General features: G+C 40.1%; 1 protein-coding gene across 1 annotated transcript in view; it reads left to right on the top strand.

Annotated features, from left to right (window-relative positions):
- CCHR16.PART0H9orf116 (chromosome chr16.part0 C9orf116 homolog) overlaps nt 1-25,265 on the top strand; it is a 156,421-nt gene that overhangs the window by 67,717 nt on the left and 63,439 nt on the right. Inside the window, exon 2 of the mRNA XM_044058599.1 lies at nt 16,804-16,882. Within this exon, the coding sequence (XP_043914534.1) occupies nt 16,804-16,882 (79 nt within the window). The remainder of the gene's footprint in view (nt 1-16,803; nt 16,883-25,265) is intronic.

Below are 25,265 nucleotides of genomic sequence, written 5' to 3'. Positions count from 1 at the left end.
AATCAGAGACAAATCCAGAAATAATAAGGTACAACCAGGGACACTTTTTTAAAATATTAATAGTATTAACTTGAGAAGTAGACAGAATGGAAAGCTGCGAACTAATGTGTATTTTCTGAAATAAAATTAGTCAAGTTGGGAGGGTGGCCTAATGGTTAAGGTGTTTTCCTTACAAACATAAGGTACAGGGTTTGAGTCTCAAAAGGGATAATTGGCTAGGCTTAAAATGGTTCGCAAGGGCAGTTAGTCTAGTACTAATCAATGAACCTCTATAACTCTAATTATTGCCACTATTTGACAAGTGTAATACCCTACCTTTTCTCCCAAAAATCACCAGTTTTAGGAGGGATAGAAGGGACAGAGCAAAATTTTGAGCCAAAATCAGGGACAGTTGAGAGGTATGTTTTGCGTGCATCCTGATAGGCAAGAAGCAAACCATTTCAGAGCTGTGAAAGAAAGCCACAGTGGGAACATAGACATTTAGCAGGATCCCATGGTCCACAGTATCAGATGTTAACCAAGGATGACCAGCAAAGGATAATGTTAATCTGTCACCATGATGAGGTCATTAACTACTTTAGTAAGAGAAGTCTCAGTACTGTTGTAACTCCTGAAATAGGAATGTTAAAGGGTGAGGAAGGCGTCAGTTATTAAAAGGATTTGAGATGTACAAATACAACCTTCTGTATAATCTTTTTAATGAATGGAAGGTTAAAGGTGGTATGGACATTTTCCAGACACAGCAGATGCAGACATGGTTTCCTAAGTAGGTGGGTAATCAAATCATATTAGAAAAGCAATGAAAACATTCCACACACTCCAGTCCTTAATGAGAACATCATAATCTGAAAAATTACTGGGGTGAGGATGTCCAGGTTGGACTTAATGTCTGGTTGTACCAAGTTCCAGTCCAGAAGCAGAGGAGCTAATACCTTAGATAAAACTCATGACCTCAAACTAATCAGCATTATGAAACTTGCACAAGGTCCAGTCTAACCAAATTTACTGAAGAACACTCCTTAGGCCACTGAATACTCCTTTAAGATTCCCAACTGAAATACATAAAGAAGGTGGTGATAGTCACATGCATAGTTTTGAGAGTGACCATTTACTTTTATGTTTTAATGCCATTTTAATGATATTTTTGGTTTTTAAAGGCTTGTGATTTGATTTATCATTCCCCATTTTGGATAGTCTGTATTTACTTCCGTTCTGCTCTGTTACTTTTGATTGGCCTATTGTGTGTATTTCTGTGGTGTACATCAGACTATTCTTGCCATTTGCTGTTTGCCTGTTTTTAATGTGCACTTATCACATATATGGCTGTGTAGTAATGTTGCCTAATGTGCAGGCTGAAAAAGAACTTATTATCCAATCACTCCCATGACTTTATTAAACACTTTGGAGTCTGCTTTTGAACCTGAACACAGGTAACTTACTTTGCTTTTAAAGTCTAGAGCCAGAAGCTAGCAGGGGCTTTAAGAAGTGGACAGAGTTCTATGTAACCTAGCTGAATAGTTTCTTCAGATTTTTCTGCTGGTGTTACTAATATTATGATTGATTTATCCTACATGCATTATTCTTTATTGCTTTATTGTGATATTACATTCACAGCACTCGGAGCCATCTGCATTTTTCCCAGTTTGGTTTCTAGCATTACCAGATTCTTGCTGCTTTCTTTATTTGGACCAGGTTCCTTATGACAGCTGTGGTACCCTGCAAATTGGAGTGGTTGGAAGCTGTAGGCAGCTTTGTTTGATTCTTCTAGTATGGCTTTCAATTTGTACCTTTAAGTCTGTGACTTCACTAAAAGGAACTTGATGGGTTTTTTCTGTATTCCATAACTATTTTTTACATATTCCTCCCTTTCTGACAGCCATTGAGTCTCCTATCATAAGACTATGCACATTCAGGAGTCAGGATTTTTTCTCAGATGAACTAGGGTGAGAAACATCTGCAGGGGCCATCATCCAGGAAAACTTTGGGAAGTTTGATGCTTTCTCTGGCAACCCTGCCATGAGAGCATTTTGTAGGAATGGCCCTAACCCCTCCCTTTGTGTGGTGACATAGACACCACGTATGCCCCTCCATCCATTTGCATCATGCTTGCACCATGCTCACAGCCATCAAGTCCTCCAATGCCCAAATCATCTATGCCCCAGTTGTATGACTTTCTCCCTGACATCCAGCAGGGATTATGTCTGGAAGCAGCAGCTAAGATTCCTCATCCTCCTGGGTGGGCATGCTCATTCTCTCTTGCAATGCCATCAAGCAACTGAAATTCTAATTGAACCTAGGTTGCCCATTTTGCCAAAGCTTTATTGCTCTATGCTACTTGTACTACTTTATATATCTAATTATTGTTACAACACTTTTACTTTTGTTAATGTTGTTGACCTGTTTGTACTTCAAGCTGCCCACACAGAGTACTAGTCTTTTCCATTTTGACACAGATGACAGTTCAGTTCCTATGTAGTGCTATTGGATTACTTTATTCCCTAAGGCAATGTGACATAAGTTTTCTGAAGTATATGGAGTTTATAATTATAATTACTGTCATTGTTTGTTATAGCAATAACCCATGGCTGGATGTGGGTAACGCTGGATTTACCCTTGGTTGGTGTAGTTTGGTCATGAGGGCAACTCTACTGTGGTCATTAGTTTTACCTTAGATCTCTCATCTTTTACCCTGAATTCCACTGGTGTATCACCTAACAGCCCCTTTGGACCAGGGATTATCCATGTCCTTTTTGGCTGTTGGGGGTCTTCTCTTGTCATCCTGGAAGAGGGACGGATTCCTTTGTTTTTTCAGAACATTGTGCCCATTCTTGGGGAATTTAACTGCTGCTGCCATTGAACACTGCTGGCTCAATTTTTCCTGTCAAAAAGAAACAGAAACCTAAACGTGTCTATTCTTTCTCAAATTTCCTTGAACAGGAGTAATTTTCTGGGTCTGGCTCAGGGTTTAATTCAGGCTATTGATCCTTCTTATAAAATAGTTTCTGGTAATATAAAGAGGGATACCTCTTTTGCTGAAGAGATTCAAGGTTCTGAATCTGGACAGGAAGATGAAGGGACAGATACAGGGCTTTCTCCTCAGATTTCTGATTCAGACTCAAGAGGAGAGCTCAGTTTCTGATTCTCCCTGTGGGGGGTTATCTTTCTCCGAGAATATTTCCGGAATGTCCCAGTGTTTTCAGTGGGAGAACACTGATGTTTCTCAGCCCCTCAGAAAATACTATGAGTTGTTACTGAAGGAATTTCCAGAATGTTCACCTGTTCCTCTAGTTCTGTCAACTTTGGAGGATATGTGTGTTACTGCTTGCAATTTTCCTGATAGTCAGCTGCCCCTAAAAAGGCATATAGGATGTATAAAGCTCAATTTTTAAGTTTTTCTACACTCTTACCAAATTTGACCCGGTAGCTATAGCTTAGTTAATCCTATTGTTGCTAAACTGTTAGTTAATTTTAATACTACTCTTTCTAATAAGGATGGGAAAGTTATTGATAAGTATGGTAAAAAGGGTACACATCTGAAACTTTGATTTTCAGAATTGTGAATTACTAGGCTCATATGTTAAGGTATGTTCTGACTAACTGTGAAAGTATGAGGAATATTTTGTCTGCAGTTCTTTCTTGTTAAGAAAAATCTGCTCTAAATAATTTTGTTTCTTCTAATGTACAAGTCTCTACTCATTCTTTACAATGTGTGCATGATTCAGTAGATACTTATTCAAGGACTTTAGCCACTGGCTCCATTCTCAGAACCTCACAGATTATCTTGAAAATGAGATTTTAAATTCTCCTTTGCATAGATATTTAGTTTTTGGCCCCTCTGCAGCAGAGGTAATAAAAAAAGTGAGATGAAAGGGGTATGTTCATACAGGGAATCTTTTAGATTTTACATGCCTTCTTTTCTAAATTTCTAAGGGATTCTGTAACCCCTCATCCAATTTTGGCGAAAAGCAGGTAAACAGATGTTTAAGACAAAATGACAAAGAGATTCCAAAAAGAATTTAGGACGTTCCCCAAACCAAGGACAGTCCAAGTCAGAATGCCTATTTGAGAGATCTTGTTCCCCCATCCACCATAGCAGACCCTTTTCCCTTCCAGAAAGTCTGAATTTTTCTTTTCTCTTTGGCAACAGAAACTTTCAGATAAATGGGTTCTGAAGATCATTCATCAAGATTACAGATGACAATGGCAGGAAGATCCTTCTTGCAGGAATTCATTACCAGGATCGTGTGATTCATTGGAAGTTCTTGGTAAGACCATTGCGTGAATAGAAGCCATTGAAGGATTCTCATATGCATCCTTGCTAATGGGATTCTAAGATTGCTGCTGCCATCAATCCTAGTACTTTCAATACCTCTGCAGCTGGTGCTCTGTTCTTTGATACCAAGGACATGATGTGTTGGCGAATAATACAAATCCTTTCTGGTGGAAGACGAAGAGTGGTGGTTGATGTATCTAATTCTGTCCCTATAAAAATGATATGCTGCGATGGCAACAAGGCAGACTTTTCAAAGTTGACTGTAATGCCTAGCCGATCGCAGAGTGTCAGAGTAGCCTCTCTCGCTTGAAGAAGTTGATGCCTGGTGGTGGAGGTAAGGAGCCAATTGTCCAAATACAGAAACACCTGGAATCCTAGATGCCTCAGGTGAGCTGTGACTACTGCCATGCACTTGAACACTCTGGGGGCTGTAGTGAGACCAAAGGGCAGAGCTCAGAATTGATAATGATTGGCTCCCAGCCAGAAACGCAGGTGATCCCTGGATGATCTGGCCATCTTTATGTGGTAGTGCGCATCCTTGAGATCGATCGAGCACATCCAATTGTCCTTTCCTAAAAAGGGAAGTATGGACTGTAGCGTGACCTTTCAGAACTTCTCTTTCCTCACAAATTGGTTGAGTCTGCTGAGATCCAAAATGGGTCTCCAGTCCCCTGTTTTCTTTGGAACCAAAAAGAATCTTGAGTAAGTTCTAAATCCTATTTGGTCTGCCGGCACTGGCTGGATGACTCTTTTTTTCTAGCAATCGGCGTACCTCTATTGTTGCTTGTCCCCTGTGACTGGGTGGAACGTTCAGGATTTTTTTGACGGGAAGGGGCTGGGTGGAGAACAGTATGAAATACCCTCTGGAAATGATACTTTGTACCCAAATGTCATTTGCTATATCTAGCCAGGCTTCTGGGTACAATGACAAGCGACCCCCGACTGCCTCCAGAGTAGGAGAGTCGGGCCTCCCTTCAGGAGCACTGGTATGACTGACCAGAGAAGTGATCTCTGTCACCCTGGTGTTGCGGACCCCCTCTGCTGCGAGGGCAGCATCTTCCATTGTAACTCCCTCCTCTGCCTTTGGAGGGAGCTCTCCATGTGTGTCTTGAAAGGCTCCTTGGGCTTCCGGAACCACATCTTTCCTTCCCTCTGACCTTTAGGAAAGGGTCGAGTGGAGGTGGAAAAACAGACTCCGACGGCAGACAGAGTCTTTCCCTCTTGTTCACACCTGGTCAAATTCTCCTGCACCTTTGGCCCAAACAAGGATGAGCCGTCAAACGGGGTATTTATAAAGGAAGACTTGAAGGGTTCCGCAAAGGAACAGAGTCGCATCCAGGCATGCCTACGAAGAGCAATTCCTGTACGTGCAGCTCTACTCGAACCATCAGCTGCGTAAGATACGAGACGCATGGATGAGTTGACTATCGAATTAAGGGTAGCGAGCTGGGTGGCAACTTTGTCAGATACACTCGTAGCTACAGCACCCTGAACAGTATCTCCCAACTCCTTAAGGAGATCTCTCTGCAGTCTGGTAAAATGGGTCAAGTAGTTCAGTGATCTGAGTGAGAAAGTCGCTGAATTAAACATGCATTTCCCATATCTATCCATGATCCTAGATTCTCTGTTAGGAGGATGGATAGATGAGGAAGTCTCAGACATTTCCTTTTTGGTGGCTGCTGCCGCCACCACCATGGCATCAACAGGGACTCCCTGTCAAAAAGGACTTCTCTACAGGGGCAGAAATAAATTATTAGGCCTCCTAGGAACAGGTTCCATAGATTCTGGTGACACCCATGCCCTACAAGAGACCAGATCCATAAGCTCATCATAGGGTGGAGACACCCAAGAGGTGGAAGGTTGAAACCCGAACGCCTTAAGGAGAACCGACTCATCCGCAGTAGGGCTCTTGGACTGCCAATCACCCCTCTGTCTAAGAATTTCAAGAATCTCGGCAAAGGAGATGTCCTCAGAGGGGGATCTAGGGGACCCTTCTGATTCATCCAAGTCGGTGTCTGATATGAGAGTCTCCTGGCCTCCTCTTGCATAATCGCTTCCTGGGGACTTCTTCAGGGGGAACTTCTGGAGAGGTCTCAGAAGAGCAGGGAGCACCCTGTGGGACTACCTGAGGCTCTGGGTCTCTATGCTAGGGATGACTGGAGGAAACACCTTAGGGGAGGAAGAGGCCAGACCTTGAGATGAAGAAGTCTTAGGAGGCAACACTCGCCTCATGGCTTCGAATGCACCACGACTCCGATGTAAAGGAGTCAACGGATCAGAAGAAGCCGTGATCCCCTCCCGCACTAAAGCCGTGGGCTCTGAGCCTGAGGTAGGAGCAGAGCTCACCCAAGCCGAAGCCCCGAGAGGAAGAGTCGGCACTGACAAGTCAGTGTGACTATCCTCTCCGGACCCGACCGGAGAGTGTCGGCTCCTAGAGTCTCCGGTCGGCGCCAAGAACTTTCGAGCAGATGCAGCCAATGACAATGGAGCAGGTGTCGGCTCCAAGGGATCCACAATCATCAGGTCAGCCTCCTCCAGCTCCGAAGGTCCGGTATGGCTCAGAGGAGGAACAGACAATTCAGGAGTAATGGTCTTCAGCTCCGATGGTTGGGTCTGAGCCAACAGCAATTTAGCTAGGCCTGGTGCTTTTAAGAGTCTCTGAACCAGCCGGTCCATATCCAGATCGGACAGGCTGACAGAAGACCTGGATGAGTGAACAGATGGAGCTAAATGGAGCAGTAGAGAGAGGTTTTTCGGCAACCGGTTCCAGAGCATTGTCCCGGTTCTGAAAAGAACAGACTGTCAGCTCCGAAGTCAGTGGAGCCGAAGTCACAACACATTCTGACTTTTTTCCTTTCTTTGTCCTGTATTCTGAAGAAGATTTGCTGGCCCCATCCTGGTCAGACAATGCCTCTGAGAAAGAGTGTTTGATAATACTCCTATCAATTAACTTCCTCTTCCTTTCTGCAAGCATTCTAGTAGAAAAGGAGTGGCAGATACTGCATGACTCCTTGAGGTGCACCTCACCCAAACAGTAAACACATTGCACATGGGCATCCGTAACGGACATCTTCTGTCTGCAGTCTGGGCATTTTTTAAACCTAGACTTTGGATGTTTTTCCTTCTCTTCAGACATAGTACTAACTACTATTCACAAAATCCTAAAAAGAAACACACTATTTAAATATAAGATAGTTAAAGTTAGAGAGGAAATCTAACTAAGTACACACAGACCAAAAAGGCAACTAGTAACAAAACTATTTAGCTATATAATGTTAAATAGGATTAAAGCAATCCAATATCAAAAAACCCAAAAGGTTAACTCTATCTAACAACTGTAAGAAAGGGCCTAAGGCCAAATGGCCGAAGGCAATCAAAAGATTTTACTGGGAAAGGGGAGAAAAACAGAAAACAACTGCTAACTAGATAATATTATATAGTTATAGTAGTAAAAGATATAAAACTGAAATAGAAAACTTGCTGAAAGTTGAAAACTCCCAATAATAGTCTCGAGCAACGCTGGAAACCAAGAGATCCGTGACGCGGCAAACTAGATCTGAGGTAATTCCAGCAGTGCATTGTGGGATAAAGGATTGGTTCTCAAGCTACTGGAGAACTTTGAGCTTGCTAGTCGGCCTTGTCAGAGCCGAGGATCGGCTCCAAACCCATCAGTGAAGAATGAGTGGCGAGATTGAACAACTTCACATTTCTTCCTTTAGGGGAGGTAATCCTCATCCATTGGACCAGACTTTTTTATTTCCACCTGTTCTCCTTCACATGCTGTCCCAGGGAATGGAGAACAAGCTCCTCCTTCTCAGGTGGAAAAAGTTTTTTTTTTAAGGACATTTTTAGTGCCAAAGAAAGAAAATGGTTGGAGACCAGTTCTGGTTCTTTCTTTCCTAAACCTGTTTATGATCATGCCAATGTTCAAAATGCTGCCACTTCACAACCTGCTACTACTTTTTCCTCATTCAAGTTTCCTAGTAAACCTACATGCAAAAGATGCTTATCATCTTATCCCTATTCATTCAGATTTCAGGCATTTGTTAAGGTTTTCTGAGTCTGGATCACATTATTAGTTCTCTGCCTTTCCCTTTGGACTTTCCAATGCACCAAGAGTGCTCACTAAGTGTCTAGCTCAAATTATAGCTTACTGCAGGCTACAGTGTATCCACATTTTCCATATCTAGACAACTTACTTTTCTTTGCAGAGTCTTTTCCGGTGTCAGGAAACTCTCTCTTGGGTGAAAGAACTCTTACACAAGCTGGGATAACAAGAGAACATTCAAAAGTCTTTCTTGACTCCTTCACAGAGACTTGTGTTCCAGGGTATCAACTAAACACCTCAGTTCAAAAAGCTTTTCTTTCACAGGGAAAAAAAACAGATCTATATCCATATCTATTTATAAGATTTTCCACTCAAATTTCAGTAATGCAAGGGAATCCCTCAGGATTTTGGGTCTCATGGCTTATATGATTCTCATGATGATAAAAATACAGTGGTATCTAAAGTCTCTCTGGTCCAGGCACCAACAATCTTTGTCTTTTCAAATTCCAGTGATGGAGTTTGTCAGAACAGAAATCATTTGGTGATGACAATAGATATCCTTAAATCTAGGTATCTCCTTCTTCCTCCCTGTTCCAATGCAAGCAGTCAAAACAGAAGCACTGGACTTAGCTCAGGGAGCAGTTTCAGGAGGGATAAGAGTGTAAGGTGTGTGGGACACCAGTGACAGATGCAAGCACAGACATATCAAAAAGATGCTTGCCCTGATCAAGGCACTCATCTCTCTGAATCTTTTTTGATCCTTGGGACCTCTTCAAGTTATTACAGATTATCACAGTCATTTAGTACATCAACAAGCAGGGGGGAAACCAGTTTATACCCCTTTTGCAGACTACTCTTATTAGATTGGAATATAGCTTCACAGCACAATCTCACTCTACATGCACCCTACATTCAATTAGAGCAAAACTGTGTAGCAGGCAAACTGAGCAGGACCACAGCAGGCCCTCACAAATGGAAACTAGATGGGGGGGGGGGTCTTCCAAGATTGATCCATGTGTTGAGTTCTTCAAGGAGACCTCTTTGAACAATCAAATGGCAAGATTCTGTTCTAGGACTCCATTTAAGAAAGCCTGGAAGACAGATGCATTTTCCTTGGACAGGAATATTCCTATATGATTTTCCATCCTTCCACTAATATCCATGGTACTTCTGAAGATTCATATGGAATCCATCAAGATGATTGTAGTGATTCCCTCCTGGCTCAGGCAACCATGGTTCTCTCTTCATTTGGAAATAGCCAGAGGCAATTACCGCAAGCTTCCTCACAAACTGGATGTACTCACAATAATAGGGGTGTTTGATACTCCCCAACACCAATCAATTTAATATGACTGCCACACCAATCAATTTAATATGACTGCCTGGATGATAAGATCTTAATTTGTTTTAGGCACTTGTTTATTGAGGACGTACAGTTGTTATTAATGATACAAGAAAGCCTGCTACTCAAAAATCATATATTAGCAAATGGAATATATTTTATATTTGATGCCATCATAACCAGTACCCATTCAGGGCTAGTTGTTCTCTATTTTTTGCAGTATTTGTGTGAGTTATCATCCTATGGCCTTTCTTATTCCACTGCCAAAATTAATTTATCATCCATTTCAGCATGCCTGCCCATGGGTCCTCCTCTTTCAATGCAGTCTCATGATTTTTGAAAGGAGTTTTGCACAAGAGGCCTCCAACTAAACCCATGGCCCGTCCTTGGGATTTTAATTTTAAGTTAGAGAAACTAATGCTTGCTCTATTTGAAACAGCTAACTTGGCTAATTTGAGGTTCTTAACATAAAAAAACACAATTTTACTGACTGCTTTAACCTCTGAACAAAGTTATCTGAGTTGAAAGCTCCTATGGTTTGTCAACCCTATCTCATTTCCACATTGACAGGACTTATTTGAGAAAGAATCTTTCTTTTAGGCCTAATGTGGTATCCAATTTACTTTAAAATCAAACTATCTATCTCACCAATTTCTTTCCTGAACCTCAAACTGAGGAAGAAAGGATACAACAAACCTTGGATGTCCACAGACAACTCAGATACATTTTGACAGAACTAAATTATTCAGATCTTTGTATCAATTGTTCATTTTTGGTGAAGGTAAGAAGGGACAACCTGTGTCAAAACAGATTATTTCCAAATGGTTGCCTAAGCCTATTACCTTTTGTTATACTCATTACAAAACTATTACAGGCAGGGTAAAGGCTGACTCTACCAGGGCCTTGGCTTCTTCTATGGCTTTTTGGAAGGGGTTGGATTCTAAAAATATTCTAGAAGATACTTGGTCCTCTGTACATAATTTTGGGAAACACTATAAGCTTGATTCCTTCTCTAGGTCCAGGTCAGGCTTTGCTCGGACCATTCTCTAGGGGCTCCTCCTTCCAACTTCCAAATGTAGTAAGCTAGGGTAATCTACCCATATATCTAAAGCTATTGTAGCAGTGATTAATATGATGAACATAGTACAGATATGTACGTAACCTTACCATAACAGCAGATGTTTGAATGATCACTGCTGCAGTAGCTGCTCCCTCCCTCCATTTTCCATGTTTTTTATGAGCCTTTTATGCCAGGGTGTGGACATTTATTTATTTATTTTTTGTTGTCCCTAGGATTGTCCTTTCAGGGCTCAGCATCTTTCTGTTGGCTGCTCCCTTACTCCATCCCCCAAGTTTTTTGTGATCATTTTATGCCAGGATTTGGACATTTATTTTTGGTTGTCCCTAGGATTGTCCTTTCAGGGCTCAGCCTCACTCTGTTTTAAAGGCTTTGGAGCCCAAACATATCTTTTAGTCAGCTCAGCTCAAGCTGACTGACAGTTTGAGTGCATTGAAGGTGCCCTGAAGCTTTGGAAGCTAGACAACTATTATATCCTTGGCAGGATGTAACCCATATAGCGAAGACTACGGCAGCAGTGATGAACATCTACTGTTGCGGTAACTTCACCTTACACAACTGTACTTTCTCCTTCTTTTGGAACTGGTCATGGGCAGTTGCCACAGGTTTATTCATAGAGGAACAGGGTGTCTGATACACTCCAATCCCAAACAACTTCAACTGAATGCTTGGATGATAGGGTCTTAATTCCTTTTAGGTACCTGTTTACTGAGGATATGCAGCAGATACTGATGGAAGCAAGAGAGCTTGCTACTAGAAAATCATATATTAGCAAATGGAAAAGGTTTTATAGTTGGTGCCAGCAACATAACTAGCATGCATTCAAGGCTAGTGTTTCTCTGATTTTTATAATATTTCTGTGAGTTACTACCCTATGGCGTTTCTTACTTCTCCATCAAGATTCATTTGTCATCCATTTCAAATTGTCTATCCACAGATCCTCTTCTTTCAATGCATTCTTGGTAAGCATTTGAAACATCAGGATGTGCTAGAGTGAGTCGTGAAAGATGGAGATGGACTGACCAAAAAAACAGACTTACATATGCAAAGTCAGAAATGGCCATTTCTCAGAATATTCCCTTTTCTCCAGGGTATGGTGATCTTGGAGTTGGTATATATAAGTTTGGAGGTATGGGGGGGGCAGGGTTCTTGCCCTCAACAAAAAGAAGTTTAAAGGAGAAGAGCTATCTTTGAGATTCAATCTGTTTGTGGTCTTTTTTTGACTTGCTGGCACTTGGCATTTATTTCCAGTGCTGACATTTCAAAAGGGAGTCTGCATTCTCATGTGGAAATTGTTTGGAAGGGTTTTGCATAAGAGACCTCCAAGAAAACCAGTGACTCCTCATTGGGATCTTAATTTGTTTAATTTTGTGTTAGAAAAGCTAACTCTTGCTCCATTTGAACCAGCTTATCAGTTTTACTGGCTGCTTTGACCTTTGCAAGAAGAGTATCTGAGTTGCAAGTTCTTATTGTGGGTCAGCCTTATCTTACTTTCCACAGAGATAGGGTTTCAGAACTAATATTTTTTTATGTCTAAAGTGGTATCTGATTTTACTTTAAGCCAAACTATTCTTCTTTTTGTATTCTTCCCTGAACCCTGAAATTAAGAAGAAAGTATACTTCATACCTTGGATGTTCACAGGGAACTCGTGTACTATCTTTACAGAACTAAATCCTTGAGATCTTCCACTCAGTTGTTCATTTCTTGTGAAAGTAAAAAGAAGGGAATGCCTGTATCAAAGCAAACTATTACCGTTTGTTATTCTCACCATGATAAAGCTATTCCAGGCAGAGTCAAGGCACATTCTACTAGGGCCTTGGCTTCATCTATGTTTTCTGGAAAGGTTTCGGACTCTAGAAGTAGTGTAGAAGCAGAAACTTGTCTTTAGTACATACTTTTACAAAATAGTACAAGCTTGATTCCTTCTGCAGTTGTAAGTTAGGCTTTACTATGGCCATTCTCCTGGGGCTTCTGGACCCTTTTCATTCCACCTCCCAGCAGTTTTTAGCTATGATGGATCTATTCATACAGCTACAGCTACTGCAGCAGTAATTAATACGATGAACACAGTTCAACTGTATAAGACTTACCATAACAGTATATGCCTGAATGATCACTGCTGTGGTAGCCACTTCTTCTCTCCTTCCACCTTAGTTTTTTGAGCATTTTGTTTTGTGTGTATTTCAAGGTTACATAATGAGTTGAACGATTGTATTATGAGCCGATGTATCACCAGAGAGATCTATGATTATTTAAAGGTGGACTGACTTGTAATTCCGACATTACATGGTCTCTGTAAGATCCATAAACATCCCACACATCTGCCAATGAGACCAAGTGTCAGGGAGAGGTTGGTTAACAGAAACACTGTTAATATATGTTAAAAAATGGTTAGAGCAGCCTTGGATAATACTCCAACAGTTTTGAAGGATACTAAACAGTTTTTGTTATCTTTATATGAGCATTCTAGTGAACTTTCTCTAGACAACGATGTTCTTTTGGTAAAACTGAATGTTAGATCTTTGTTCGCAGTCATCTCCAATAACATAGGTATAGAATTCACCAGAGAATTTCTCATGAACAATACAGATAATGATATAGGAAAGATCAACCTTATGTGTTTATTTATTGAGTTAGTCTTGAACAATAATGTGTTCCTCTTTGAGAAGTATTACCTAGAGAAATTGTGCATTGCAATGGGTACCTTCTGCACCAACAGCTAAAGATCAACCTTATGTGTTTATTTATTGAGTTAGTCTTGAACAATAATGTGTTCCTCTTTGAGAAGTATTACCTAGAGAAATTGTGCATTGCAATAGGTACCTTCTGCACCAACAGCTATGCAAATGCTGTTTTGGAGCATTGGAAGAATACCTAAGTATTTGTAGGGAATGAGTTATCTCAGTATACTATATATTATAGATGTTTTGTGGATGATGTATTTTTATTATGGACTGAGTCTAACTCTGACCTTTTGAAATTTGAGGAATTTCTTAATTTTTTTCTACCTTGTTTCTGTTTTTTACTATGAATTATTCAGACGGTGAAATTGATTTTCTTGATGTTCGAGTTTATAGAACCTTTGATGGCTGATTTGCTTCTAATTTACATAGGAAACCTTGTAGAAAGAATCATATCTTACATAGGGATAATATGCATCCCAGATACATCTATAAGAATATAATGAAGGGCCAAGGGATGAGGATTTCCAGACTTGTTTGTGAAGAGGGAGAGTTTGCCCAACAGTCATCTATATTTAAAGCTGATGTTAGATCTAGAGGTTACACACAGACTGAGGTTCATCAGTCTCTAGCACCTAAGAGTATAGATAAAAGAGGTCAAGTAAAACCTTATTTCTCTACTGTGCACCCCCCTTTAGAGAATACTGCAGTCTCTATTGATTGCTCTAGGGTTGGCATTTCCTTATTCTATTCTTCTGACATCAAAGCCATTTGTGATGTTTTAAAAAATAATTGCAATATACGGATGGCAGATGAGAGTCTAAAGAAAATTGTTGGGGTGGAGCTGAAGTTTTCTTTCAAGAACAGAAAATCCTTGAAACATCTACTATGCTATAAGGGTTATGGTCACAGTGATATGCCACACTCTGATTGCCAGGGTACTTTTTTGTTGCAGGGCATGTAATTACTGCAAGTATATTGACGCTACTGCAAACTTTTTAGGCATCCCTCTGCAGGGAGAGTGTATAAATTTTCTTTTTATGCCGATTGTTCCATTATTGATATAGTTTATTTAACAAGATGTACATCTTGCCCTTGTTTCTATATGGGGAAGACGATCTGTTCATTGAAAGAGCTAGTTCATGAACATATTTATGAAATTGGAATGTTTAATGATAGAAATGCTTTAGAGAAACATGTCATAAACTATGGGTCTTCTCATTCCTTTGTCTTTTTAGTTTTGGACATTTCTTGCAATGATTTAAGGGTGGGTGACACAGTGAATAAGACAGAACAGAATGAACCCAGGTGGATTATTTTATTACAAGCTGACAAAAATTACAGTTTAAATGAAACAGTACCTTTGAAACCATACCTCAAATCACACCCCCTTTTTCCGATAGGTAGTTGAGCTTCTATGTTTTCTATTTCTTCATTCTTATTGCCATTTATTTCAACATATTCATTTACAGTAAAGCCTTTGTTGAGAGTGATAGGTTGTTATGTTGCATTCACTCTCTTGACATATGACTTTTCATGGGCTGATCTATTGGCTATTTAGTCTTATATGAATATATTCAGTCATACCTTCTCTCTCTTTTTGGACAGGTAGTTGAGCTTCCTTGTGTTTATTTCATTACCATTGGTTTACATGTATGTATTCATCTAGAGTGATGCCTTCTCTGAGCTAGACAGGCTGTTACTTTGTATTCATTTTCATGATGTGCCATTTGTCAAGTGAAGATTTATTATGAGCTTTTATTGGCTGCCTAGTGTTTTATATAAATGGAATTTGTAGTGTTTTCAAGGATCTGAAGAAGCACCATGTAAGGTGTGAAAGCGCTTGTCCATTTGTACATATGTTTTATATTAAAGTTCCTGATGTTTCAGCTTTGCTCTGCATCCTGATTTTTTTGTTCGGTTTGTTATTTAGCTGAGATTAGATGTAAGTAATCTCCACCGGATAGCTGTATCCTGTTTTCATTGACTTCTTTATAACTACTTACAGAACTATTATTTAATTTTGGGAAAACTGAAATGCTGGTTATGGCAAAAATAAAAAGTGGGAAAATAAAATTTGCATGTTGAGGTAACTATTATTTTTGTGTGTTTTGATTGCGCTTATTTAGTCGACATGTTCCTAATAATTTTTGTGTAATTACTGTTGGTTTGTATATATAATTTTTTTGTGATACTGATTATTAAAGTGCCATGGAATCATTAAATATTACAATTATTAATGTAATTGATAAATGTTGAGGTTATGACTGATAATTTGTGACCCCCCCCCATCCTGTGCTGACTAAATGTCAGTTAGAAAACTGAAACTGTGCCTGTGCATAGTACTGGAAGACATGCAACCAAACAAAGAAAAATATCTTGTGTGACATTGAAATGACAAACTGGTTTACTGTAAAAAGGCTAAACAGATGTTTTAATTATTTACTTATTTAATAAAACATGCAGAGTGATACTACCTGTTTTTCAATATGAACTGGCCCAGTCAAATAAAACTGTCAGTTGCACAGTATGTAAATGGGCATAACAAGAAAAAGAATAGGCCAAAAGAGACAAAACAGACAGATGTATGGGACTGTCATGTCTTCTAAGATTAGCAGAGAGCATGAGATGACCTCTTCAGATATCAAAGATAGCTGCATATGACTGTCTTCTAAGAGGAAAATAGAATAAGAAATATGCTGTCTGGAACCTCAGAACAAAAGCATGCTCCATATACTACAAAGCATTATGATCACAACTCCAGTTTATCTTTTTCAGGAAATGGATTTTCACCTCTCAAGCTTCTTTCTCTCTCTCTCTTTACCATTCCCTCCCCCGTTCTCTTTAAAAAATCAAAGTTCAGAATATTAAGACATAAGGATGTTATCTCTTGCTTCAGACAGGAACATTTGTCTCAATCATTATTATTATTAGTTTACTCAGTGAGGTTCTCTTAATTGTTCTAAATTATTTTAATATTACAGAAACCTAAAACAAATTGTGAAAACAGCATGCTTCATGCATATCAGCATGTCTGATTAGAAAAAAATGTACTTTCAAATTTAATTTAATACAGCAAATAGAATGTAATTTGTGGGCTACACTACATGGCCATTCCTACAGAAAGCTTCATAGTTATTTACAAAAGCCCCTTCCCGTGAAACAAAACACTTGTATGAAAATGGAAAAAAATGTATACATATGTTGTTATACTTTTTATTAATCATGCCTGTTTTCATATATGTGTGTGTATGTGTGTGTTGGAATAGTAACATAAATGTCCTTAACTAATGTGACTATGTGATGAACTTTTTTGTTCTTGTACTGGAACAGTGGCATAATTGTCCTTTACTAATGTCACTATGTGATGAACTTTTTAGCACCAAGAGCTCCAATTCCCTGTACAGGACAACAAACCAAACATATGGAAGTCGAGCACCAACTGTACACGAAATGCCGGTAAGCCAGTCTAAAACATAGTATTATGTCATTCATCCAGCTTTTTGTTTCTTAATGTAGTTAGTTTGATTCCTATTACTTGGCATATCATTTCATTATTGAAAGGTTTTGTAACAGTGTAATCTTAGATGGTCATCATTAGATCACTGTTGCAGCAGCCTTTAGCTATACGGAATGTAGCTTGCCAAGAATGTCAAGAGATCTGGCCAGCCTACAAAAGTTTTGGGTGCCTTCCTTGCAAACCATACATCTACTCTAAGCACATGAATGTGCCTTTTTGAGGGATGTATGGGTGTGCCAAAATGTAGAACTTTCTTGTCATTGTTATGCTTAGACATGTCATTAAACTATCAGCTTGAGTATTTTCAGCTAGCTTCCTTTACAGTTTTGGGACAGATAAGTACTCTATTTGGGAACCTTACTTTTTCTGTAGAAAAGTTATTTCTGTTTTTGGATGTCTATCTAGAAAAGCTAACATGCATGCAGTAGGCAAATACCTTATAAGGATGCCTATAGGCATTTTCTGTTTAGGTGAACATCACAAAGTTATCACTTGTGAAATTTGCTTATCTTTTACCAGTAGGATAAAAACTGTTAGACATAGGCTGAATTCTCTGATACCTTTTTCAAGAGAACAGCTGCTTCAATGATTTGGAGTGCTCGACTATGGCTTCAGACTGACTTTCAAAGGACCTCCTCCCTCAGCTAAAGAAAGGCACAAATTTTAAATGCTCCTTTTGGGAAGAACTTACTTTTTGGAAATTCTTCAGCTGAGGTACTTTAAAAGTTAGAGGACAGAGGAAATTTGATGAAAGGGGGTCAAATTACTTATTTAATCCACTACTCCTAAATATCACCAGAATTATCCTTCTAGCCCTGGGCCTTTCTTTTATAAACTCTTTAAATAGTCTTAACAGAAATCCTCTATTCAGTAAGTCAATAAAACAAATGGCAGGGATGCTCAAAAAAAAAAAAAAGAAAGATAATGTAAAAGTAAAAATAATAATAATGAAAAGGAATGTATACTAAGGAACCTCCTTTCATAAGAAAAAATGCATGACTATCTTTGAGCTGTATTCCACCTTTCTCCTCTTCATCCTGTCCATCCTTCCAGGCAGTCTTTCCCACTGCTCATATCTCTGGAGAAAGATAAGATCAGATACTTGGGCACTGAAAATAATTCAATATGGTTACAAGCATCAGTAGGCATCACTTCCACTTCAGTTGGGAATTTTTCTGCTGCCAAAAAAATAAACTCATTTGTTTACCAAAATCCTATTCGATTGGTTGACCCAAGGAGTAAAAGAACCTGTTCCTCCTTCCCAATAGGATAAAGGCTTATATTCAAGAATTCTCTCTAGTACCCCAAAAGGAGAGCATCTGGAGACCAATTTTAGATTTATCAGTGTGAATTTCCTTTCACTTACTTCCAAACTCAAAATGCTGACTCTTTTTTCCTGTTCTTCCTCCCAATGCCTTGTTAGTCACTCTAGACTTCAAAGATGCTTATTTTCATACTCCTAATAATAAAGACCATTTCAATTTACATATTTGCCTTTTTGCCCATTGGGCTATGTACCCCATCAATGGTATTTACTAAATGTTTGGCTCCAGTAATTACCTTTTGCAGACTTCAGGGAATTCACAACCATTCCTATCTGGACAAATGTCTCATTATGGCTCCTACACACAAAACACTCTGGCATTCATCTCAGTTATCCATGGAGCTATTCCACATTTTAGGTTTCGATGTACATTTGGAAAAGTCTTCCCTGGTCCTCTCTCGCATGTTTGTCTTTCTAGGATGCCTTTCAGACATCTCCCAGATGATAACATTCCTCCTCCAGAGAAAGTTTCCTTTTACTATCAACACTTCCTAAATGTAGTTCACCATCAGAATAGCTTCACAGCAAGAGGGTCTGAAAGGAGAGGTGATAAAATCAGCAAGCAAAGGAGAGTAGTATTGCTGTAATTGAATTCATCCTCAAGTCTTGGTGAGCATCTCCATGACGTGGACCCTGTTTTTACAAATTCTCTCCAAGATGATACTGATATATAGACTATATTTTTATAGCATATATCATGTACAGAAGTAGGTACAAAAAAAAATAAAAACAGCTGTGTATAGTGCCCAATCCTGGTAGGTGCACTGGTACCAGGACTGGAAAAAAATGACAGTGTAGAATCCTCCACACACAAACATTCCTACAAAAGGATTAGACCAGGGAGGAGGATGGCCCTCCTGTTGTAGAAAAAAGTAGAAGTTGACAAAATCACAAAAACTGACAGGCCAAAAAAAGTCATAATAATGATAGAGTAAACTACTGAGGATAAAAATGAATTATGTATTGTTACCAATATGCAAGAAGACCAGAATTTCTAGACAGAAGATATACAAAAAGATTAAGAGAGAAATTGGAGGAAAGAAAAACACTTGCACAAGAAAAACTGTCAAAACCTTCAAATGCAAATTTGTCAGTAAAAACAATGTTGCATAGGATAAAGCTGCCACTACAATAAAATAAGAATCACAGTAAAAAATATCAAAAGACAGCACACTTGCCCAGGCTATTGTATAAAACCGAGAAATATATTTGTGAGCGCTTTCACATTGTATCACAAAAATCCAAATTTGTGTTCAATAACACAACAGATTTATGAAAAACATTATATACACCAAGGAACCTTGGGCCATTTAGAAAAAGAAGTGACTGAGGAAGTGTGAAAAGATAAAGAACAAAATCTAGAGTTTTTTGAAAGGTATAAAAAAGAAATATGGATATAGGAAAGAAAGCGAGATCTGATATGGTGCAATATTTATGTAAAGGAGAAAGCCAAATTAATGCAAAAAAGCAGCTCCAGAGATATTTGAAGAGAAATACAGGCAAAGGCACCCAGATATGGAAAATTTCACAGTAGAAACATATCAAAAAGGGGAGAACACAGAAGAGAAGATTAGTAAAGCAGAAGTTGAAAAATAGAAGCTGAAGTTATGGAATACATTCCAAGTGGAGGACTTTGTGAAGAAAGTGTAACACAGGTTACGACACAGCATGATGAAACAATGAGTCCGCTGAGTAAGGAGAAAAAGGAGTTGGAGACATCTGAAGAAGAAATAAGGACATGGGAAAGAAAAAGAGCTTTAATATGGTGCAATATTTATGCAAAGGAGAAAGCAAAACTAATCAATACAAAAAAGCAATACCAAAGATATTTGAAGAGATATATAGGCAAAGGCATGCACATACGGAAAATTTTACAATACAAAAAAATAAGAAAACAAAGGGGGAAGTAGAAAAGAGGATTAGTAATGGAGAAATTGAAGAAATAGAAACTAAAGTTATGGATTACCTGCAAAGTGAAGGATTTAGTGTAGAAAATCTAACTCTGACATCACAGCATGACAGAATAACGAATCCTCAAATTAAGGTGAATCCAGTATAGCAGAAAGCATCTGATCCATTGCCATATGAAGATAGTTTAGAACCTTCAGTAGGAAACCAGTACAAACGTTCAGTTGGAGTTGCACAACAAGGGAAGGAACAGGAAACTATGGCAACTCTGATGCAGTCAGTGTTGTGGATGGTTAGGCCAGTGAGTTCCCATATGGAAGAACAACAGATGATACAGGCTGAAGCTGAAGAGAATATGGCAAAGGAAGATTTTCTGGAACTTTCCATAGAAAGCACGCAGGAAATGGAAAACAAGGAATGTGCCTATAGTTTAGAAGAAAATGATCTAAAGGAAGAATTGCTTGATTTTGCAGAGATGGATAGATACTAAGATCAACGAAAGAAACAGACTACAGAAAGTCAATAAGACCCAAAATGTTAAGATGTTTGATAAAACAAATTACCACAGTAATCAAGGCTGTTCATAGAAATGCAAAGGACCTCTCTTGTTCGGTATATACTTCGCTGAGGTTCAGGCTAACACGGGGGGATTATGGCTAACAAAGTTCGCAGATGACTGCAAACTGGGAGCCATAATCGAATCTCCAGCTGACACAAGCATCCTCCAAAAGGGTCTCACAGAGATGGATGCTTGGTGCCAGAGCCACAGCCTCAAGCTAAATGCTAAAAAGTGCATAGTCATCCCCTTTGGGAAAAACAAGGTGCCCACAAATTACCACATAGGTGGTAATCCATTAAGTACGGAAGAAGTAATTAGAGATTTGGGGACCAACGTAGATAGTAATCTCTCCTTTGGTAATCACGTTGCCAAAGTGGTTAGAAAGACCTTCTATATAGCCCACCTTATCACGAAAGGGTTCGCATCTACATCAAGAGAGGTCATTGTGCCCCTCTACTCGTCACTCATCAGACCCATAATTGAATACAATGCCCCTTTTGGGATGTACCTGACCCGACACCTGCAGCAACTGGAGAGACCCCAAAAGTACCTCACCAAGAGGATCATGGGCTACAAACAGATGTCCTATGCAGCTCGACTAAAGAAACTCCAGCTCTACTCAGTTGCTTACCGCCTTCTCAGAGGCAATCTATGCCTGACGTACAAAGCCATGTCAAACCCAGAATTAATGGACATGCTCCACCTCAAAAAATCCAAGTCCCTTAGAGCTACATGCTCCAGGGACCTAAACCTCAGCACAAAAATAAATAGGACATGCTGGAGGGACAGATTCATTTCCCAGAGGCTCCCCTCACTCTGGAATAGAATTCCAATTCATGTTAGACATAGCCCCTTGGCTGACCCTCTTCAAGCGAAATCTGGACGCGTGGATGGGAGATCGCAAATTCACCCCTGGGATCTCTTCTGTGTCCCTGCTAGACAGAGGCACAGTAAACTAATCTTAAAAGGGTACCTTCTGTGACCTACAGTAGGCTAATGTAATAGGGAGGCGGAAGCCAAATACACTCTGGCTAGGCTTATAAATGCCCTAGGGCAGATAGCCTAGTATCTACCTATGAACCTAATAACAAAAGTAAACAGGATATATTACTGTGAAGCTAAATTAATAACAGATAAAGTCTTACCACAAAATATGGGGCAGTAAGGGAAAGGAAGGGGAGAAATCAAATGCCGTCATGGAAGTATCAAATGCAGAATACAAAAAAACTATAAAGCAATTAACACAATAAGTGTCACTGTTAGAAGAGTACAGAGGAGGGAACAGATCAACAAAAATACTCAGAAAGATAAAATGATAAAAGCAACATGCAATATCAGAGCAGACCAAGATCTATCATATACTAGTGCAAAGAATAAACTAAAGATATCAGCACAGGCCAGATAAAAAGAAACCTACTGGCATAATGGTTAAGGCCTTTTTCCATGCACAATGTACAAGGTTCAGTCCTGACCTCTGGCCAACGCCTGTTAGAGCATGCATGTTCTCCCTGTGTCTCTGTGGGGTTCTTCCCACCTCCAAAAACATCCTGAGTGTTTCCATCTTAAACTCACCAATGAATGGAACTGTGGGCAGCAGCACAGACTCTACATGTTGCCCTACATGGGGCAGACTGTGCATTATGGTAGGTTGCCACTCAATGGTGTAAAATATGTCTCTAGGTGATGTGGTCATGTTTACTAATGCTGACAAAATGGGCAAGGGTGTTTACTAGTGATAAGACCTGGCTTACTCTGAAATACACCAGGGACCCATGCTAACAGTAGGAGGGGTCTATGTGCCCCTTATGGCCAGTGTGTGTCCACTATAAAGCCCAGCAGTCCTAGGTCAATAAACTACTGACTGGCCAGTGTCTAGTTGCCCAGCCTGGGTTACCTGGGATAGCTCTGTTTAGTGAAAGGTGGACATAAAACCAATCAACCTGCCAAACATGAACTAAGAAGTGCTACACTCAATATAAGTTCACAAACAAGATGCAGCTTGGAGGTGGATGATATGATGGTACTATGTATCCAAGAGACAAGATGGAAGGGTAGTGCAGCAAAGACACTTAGCTTGGGATCCAAATTCTACTACTCGGGAGCAGGACTGGCTAGAAATGTTGTGGGAATTGTGGTGAGAGAGAGGCTTCAGAAAGCAGTGAGGGATATCATCAGAATTAGTGACAGACTCATGGCAGTTAGACTCCAGTGTAGTGATAGAGCAGTATTCATAATCTCAGCTTATGCCCCACAGCAGGGCTGTGATAGTGAGGAAGAGTGCATTCTTGCAGCAGTTGCAGGACCTACTAAATACAGCAGAACAACATGAATTGGTGTTGATAATGGGTGACTTGTATGGTCATAGTGGAAAAGACAGAACAGGATATGAGGACTGCCTGGGTCCACATGGATGGGACAATAGGAATAAAGAAAGGAGAGGCCATTCTAGACTTCTGTCTAGCAAATGGCTTGTCAGTAGCCAACACATAGTTCAGAAAGACAGAAAGTCAAAAGATCACATACAAAAGTGGCCAACATGCAACTCAGGTAGACTTCCTCCTAGTAAGGAAAGGACACTGGGGTAGAATTAATGACTGCATAGTCATCCCCAGTGAAACAGACAACCCACAGCATAAACCATTGGTTGCCACAATCAACTACATGCAGTGGTTAGACAAGGCTCTAAGGTCAACAGAGACCAGGCTAAAGACCTGGAAGTTGACTGGAGAGGAAGTACAACAGTTCAAGGAATTACTCACGGCTCTAGTACCCCAAGAAGAGGAAATAGGTGGAGCTGAAGAAGAATGGCAGTGCCTCAGAGCAGCATGTGTGAGGACTGCAGAACTGATATGTGGCCGAGCCAGGTATGGAAATAAGGTACATAAGAAAAGCTGGTGGTGGAGTGCAGAAGTCCTGGAAGTCATCAAAAGAAAGGAGGAAAAAGTGGGAGATAGAAAAGACTGACCAGGCCAGGAAGCAATACTGGTTGGCTAACAAAGAAGCTAATAAGGAGTTGCAATAGCAAAGGAAAGGGCATCGGAGGCACTCTACCAGCTTCTGGAAAGTGACTCAGTAGGTGGCACAAAGAAAGTATTTCAGATTGCAAGGCAAAGACAGAAAGATAAAGACAGCCTTCATAAGGGATGCCAGCAGTAACCTTCTCACCACTCCACAGGACATCAAAGGTAGATAGGAGTACTTCCAGCAAATTCTGAATGAAGAAAACCCCACAGAAGCTGTACTGCCCCCAAATCAGCCTATGATGAGAGAAGAACAGCAGCCCACCCTTGAAGAAGTAAGCACTAAGAAAAATTAAGTCAGGGAAAGCATCAGGCTCAGATGAGGTCACAGCAGATATGATACAGATGCTGAGTGAGATAGGGGAGAAATGGCTCCTGCAGGGTACTCATAGCAGTGTGGAGAGAAAGTCTTACCCAGATGACTGGAGAATAAGCATGCTCATGCCAGTGTACAAGAATAAAGGGGACAACCACAAGTGCAGGCAGTATAGAGGCATCAAACTCATGTCACATTGCATGAAAGTTCTGGAGAGGGTGACTGATAAACGGATACACAGAGTAATAGAATGCAAAATGAGAGATGAGCAGTTCAGATTCAGATCAAGATGCAGCACAAATGACCCGATGTTTGCAGTCTGACAGATAGCTGAGAAGAAGCTAGAGATGAGGAAAGAGTCCAAATGGGCATTCCTACACTTGGAAAAAGCATATGACAAGGTCCCAAAACAGCTGATTTAGGCAGTACTGTGGTGGTTCGAAGTCCCAGAAACATTAGAAGAATTAGTATAAGGCTATGTAAAAGGACCCAATAACTCAAGTACAAACAGCGTTCTGCCTCACAGAGGGGGGTTCCCAGTAGGAGTGGGTGTGCACCAGGTTCCACTCTGAGCCCACTGCTGTTCATACTGGTGATGGACTACATTAGCAAACAAGTCAGAGGGGACAGATCAACAAAGCTGCTCTATGTAGATGATGTGGCATTACAGGCAGACTCTGAGCAATAACTTCAGCAAAGGATAGGGAAATGGAATGCAAAACTGAAGGCACATGGGCTGAAACTAAGCACAGATAAGACAGTAGTAATGGCAACAAATTGGGGTGGGGAAATCAGAAGAAGCTGAGAACTGAGATAGAAGGTAAGATACTGGAACAGGTAAATAGCTTCAAATATCTGGGAGGGGTGGTCAAAGGGAAGTCTGAATGAAGAGGCCAAAGCTAGAATCAGAGGGGTTGCAGCCAACTGACATAGAGTCTGAAGTGTAGTCTATGACAGAAGAAGGCCAAAGAAACTGAAAAGTAAGGTCTAGAACACAGTGGTGCAACCAGTACTACTGTAGGATAGAGAAACCTGGGCAGTAAAGGCAGAGTAGATGAAGAAGCTAGTGGTGATGGAAATGAAGTGGCTGAGAAGAGTGGTAAGATGCACACTGTGGGAAGATGAAGAAATGAGGACATAAGAGCAGAAGCCAATGTAGCTCCAATTGCAGAAAAGATCAAAGATAACAGATTAC

This window comes from Protopterus annectens, chromosome 16.part0, assembly GCF_019279795.1.
Source record: "Protopterus annectens isolate FY-2018-M chromosome 16.part0, PAN1.0, whole genome shotgun sequence".
Taxonomy (NCBI): domain Eukaryota; kingdom Metazoa; phylum Chordata; order Ceratodontiformes; family Protopteridae; genus Protopterus; species Protopterus annectens.
This window is presented reverse-complemented; position numbering and strand designations above follow the sequence as displayed.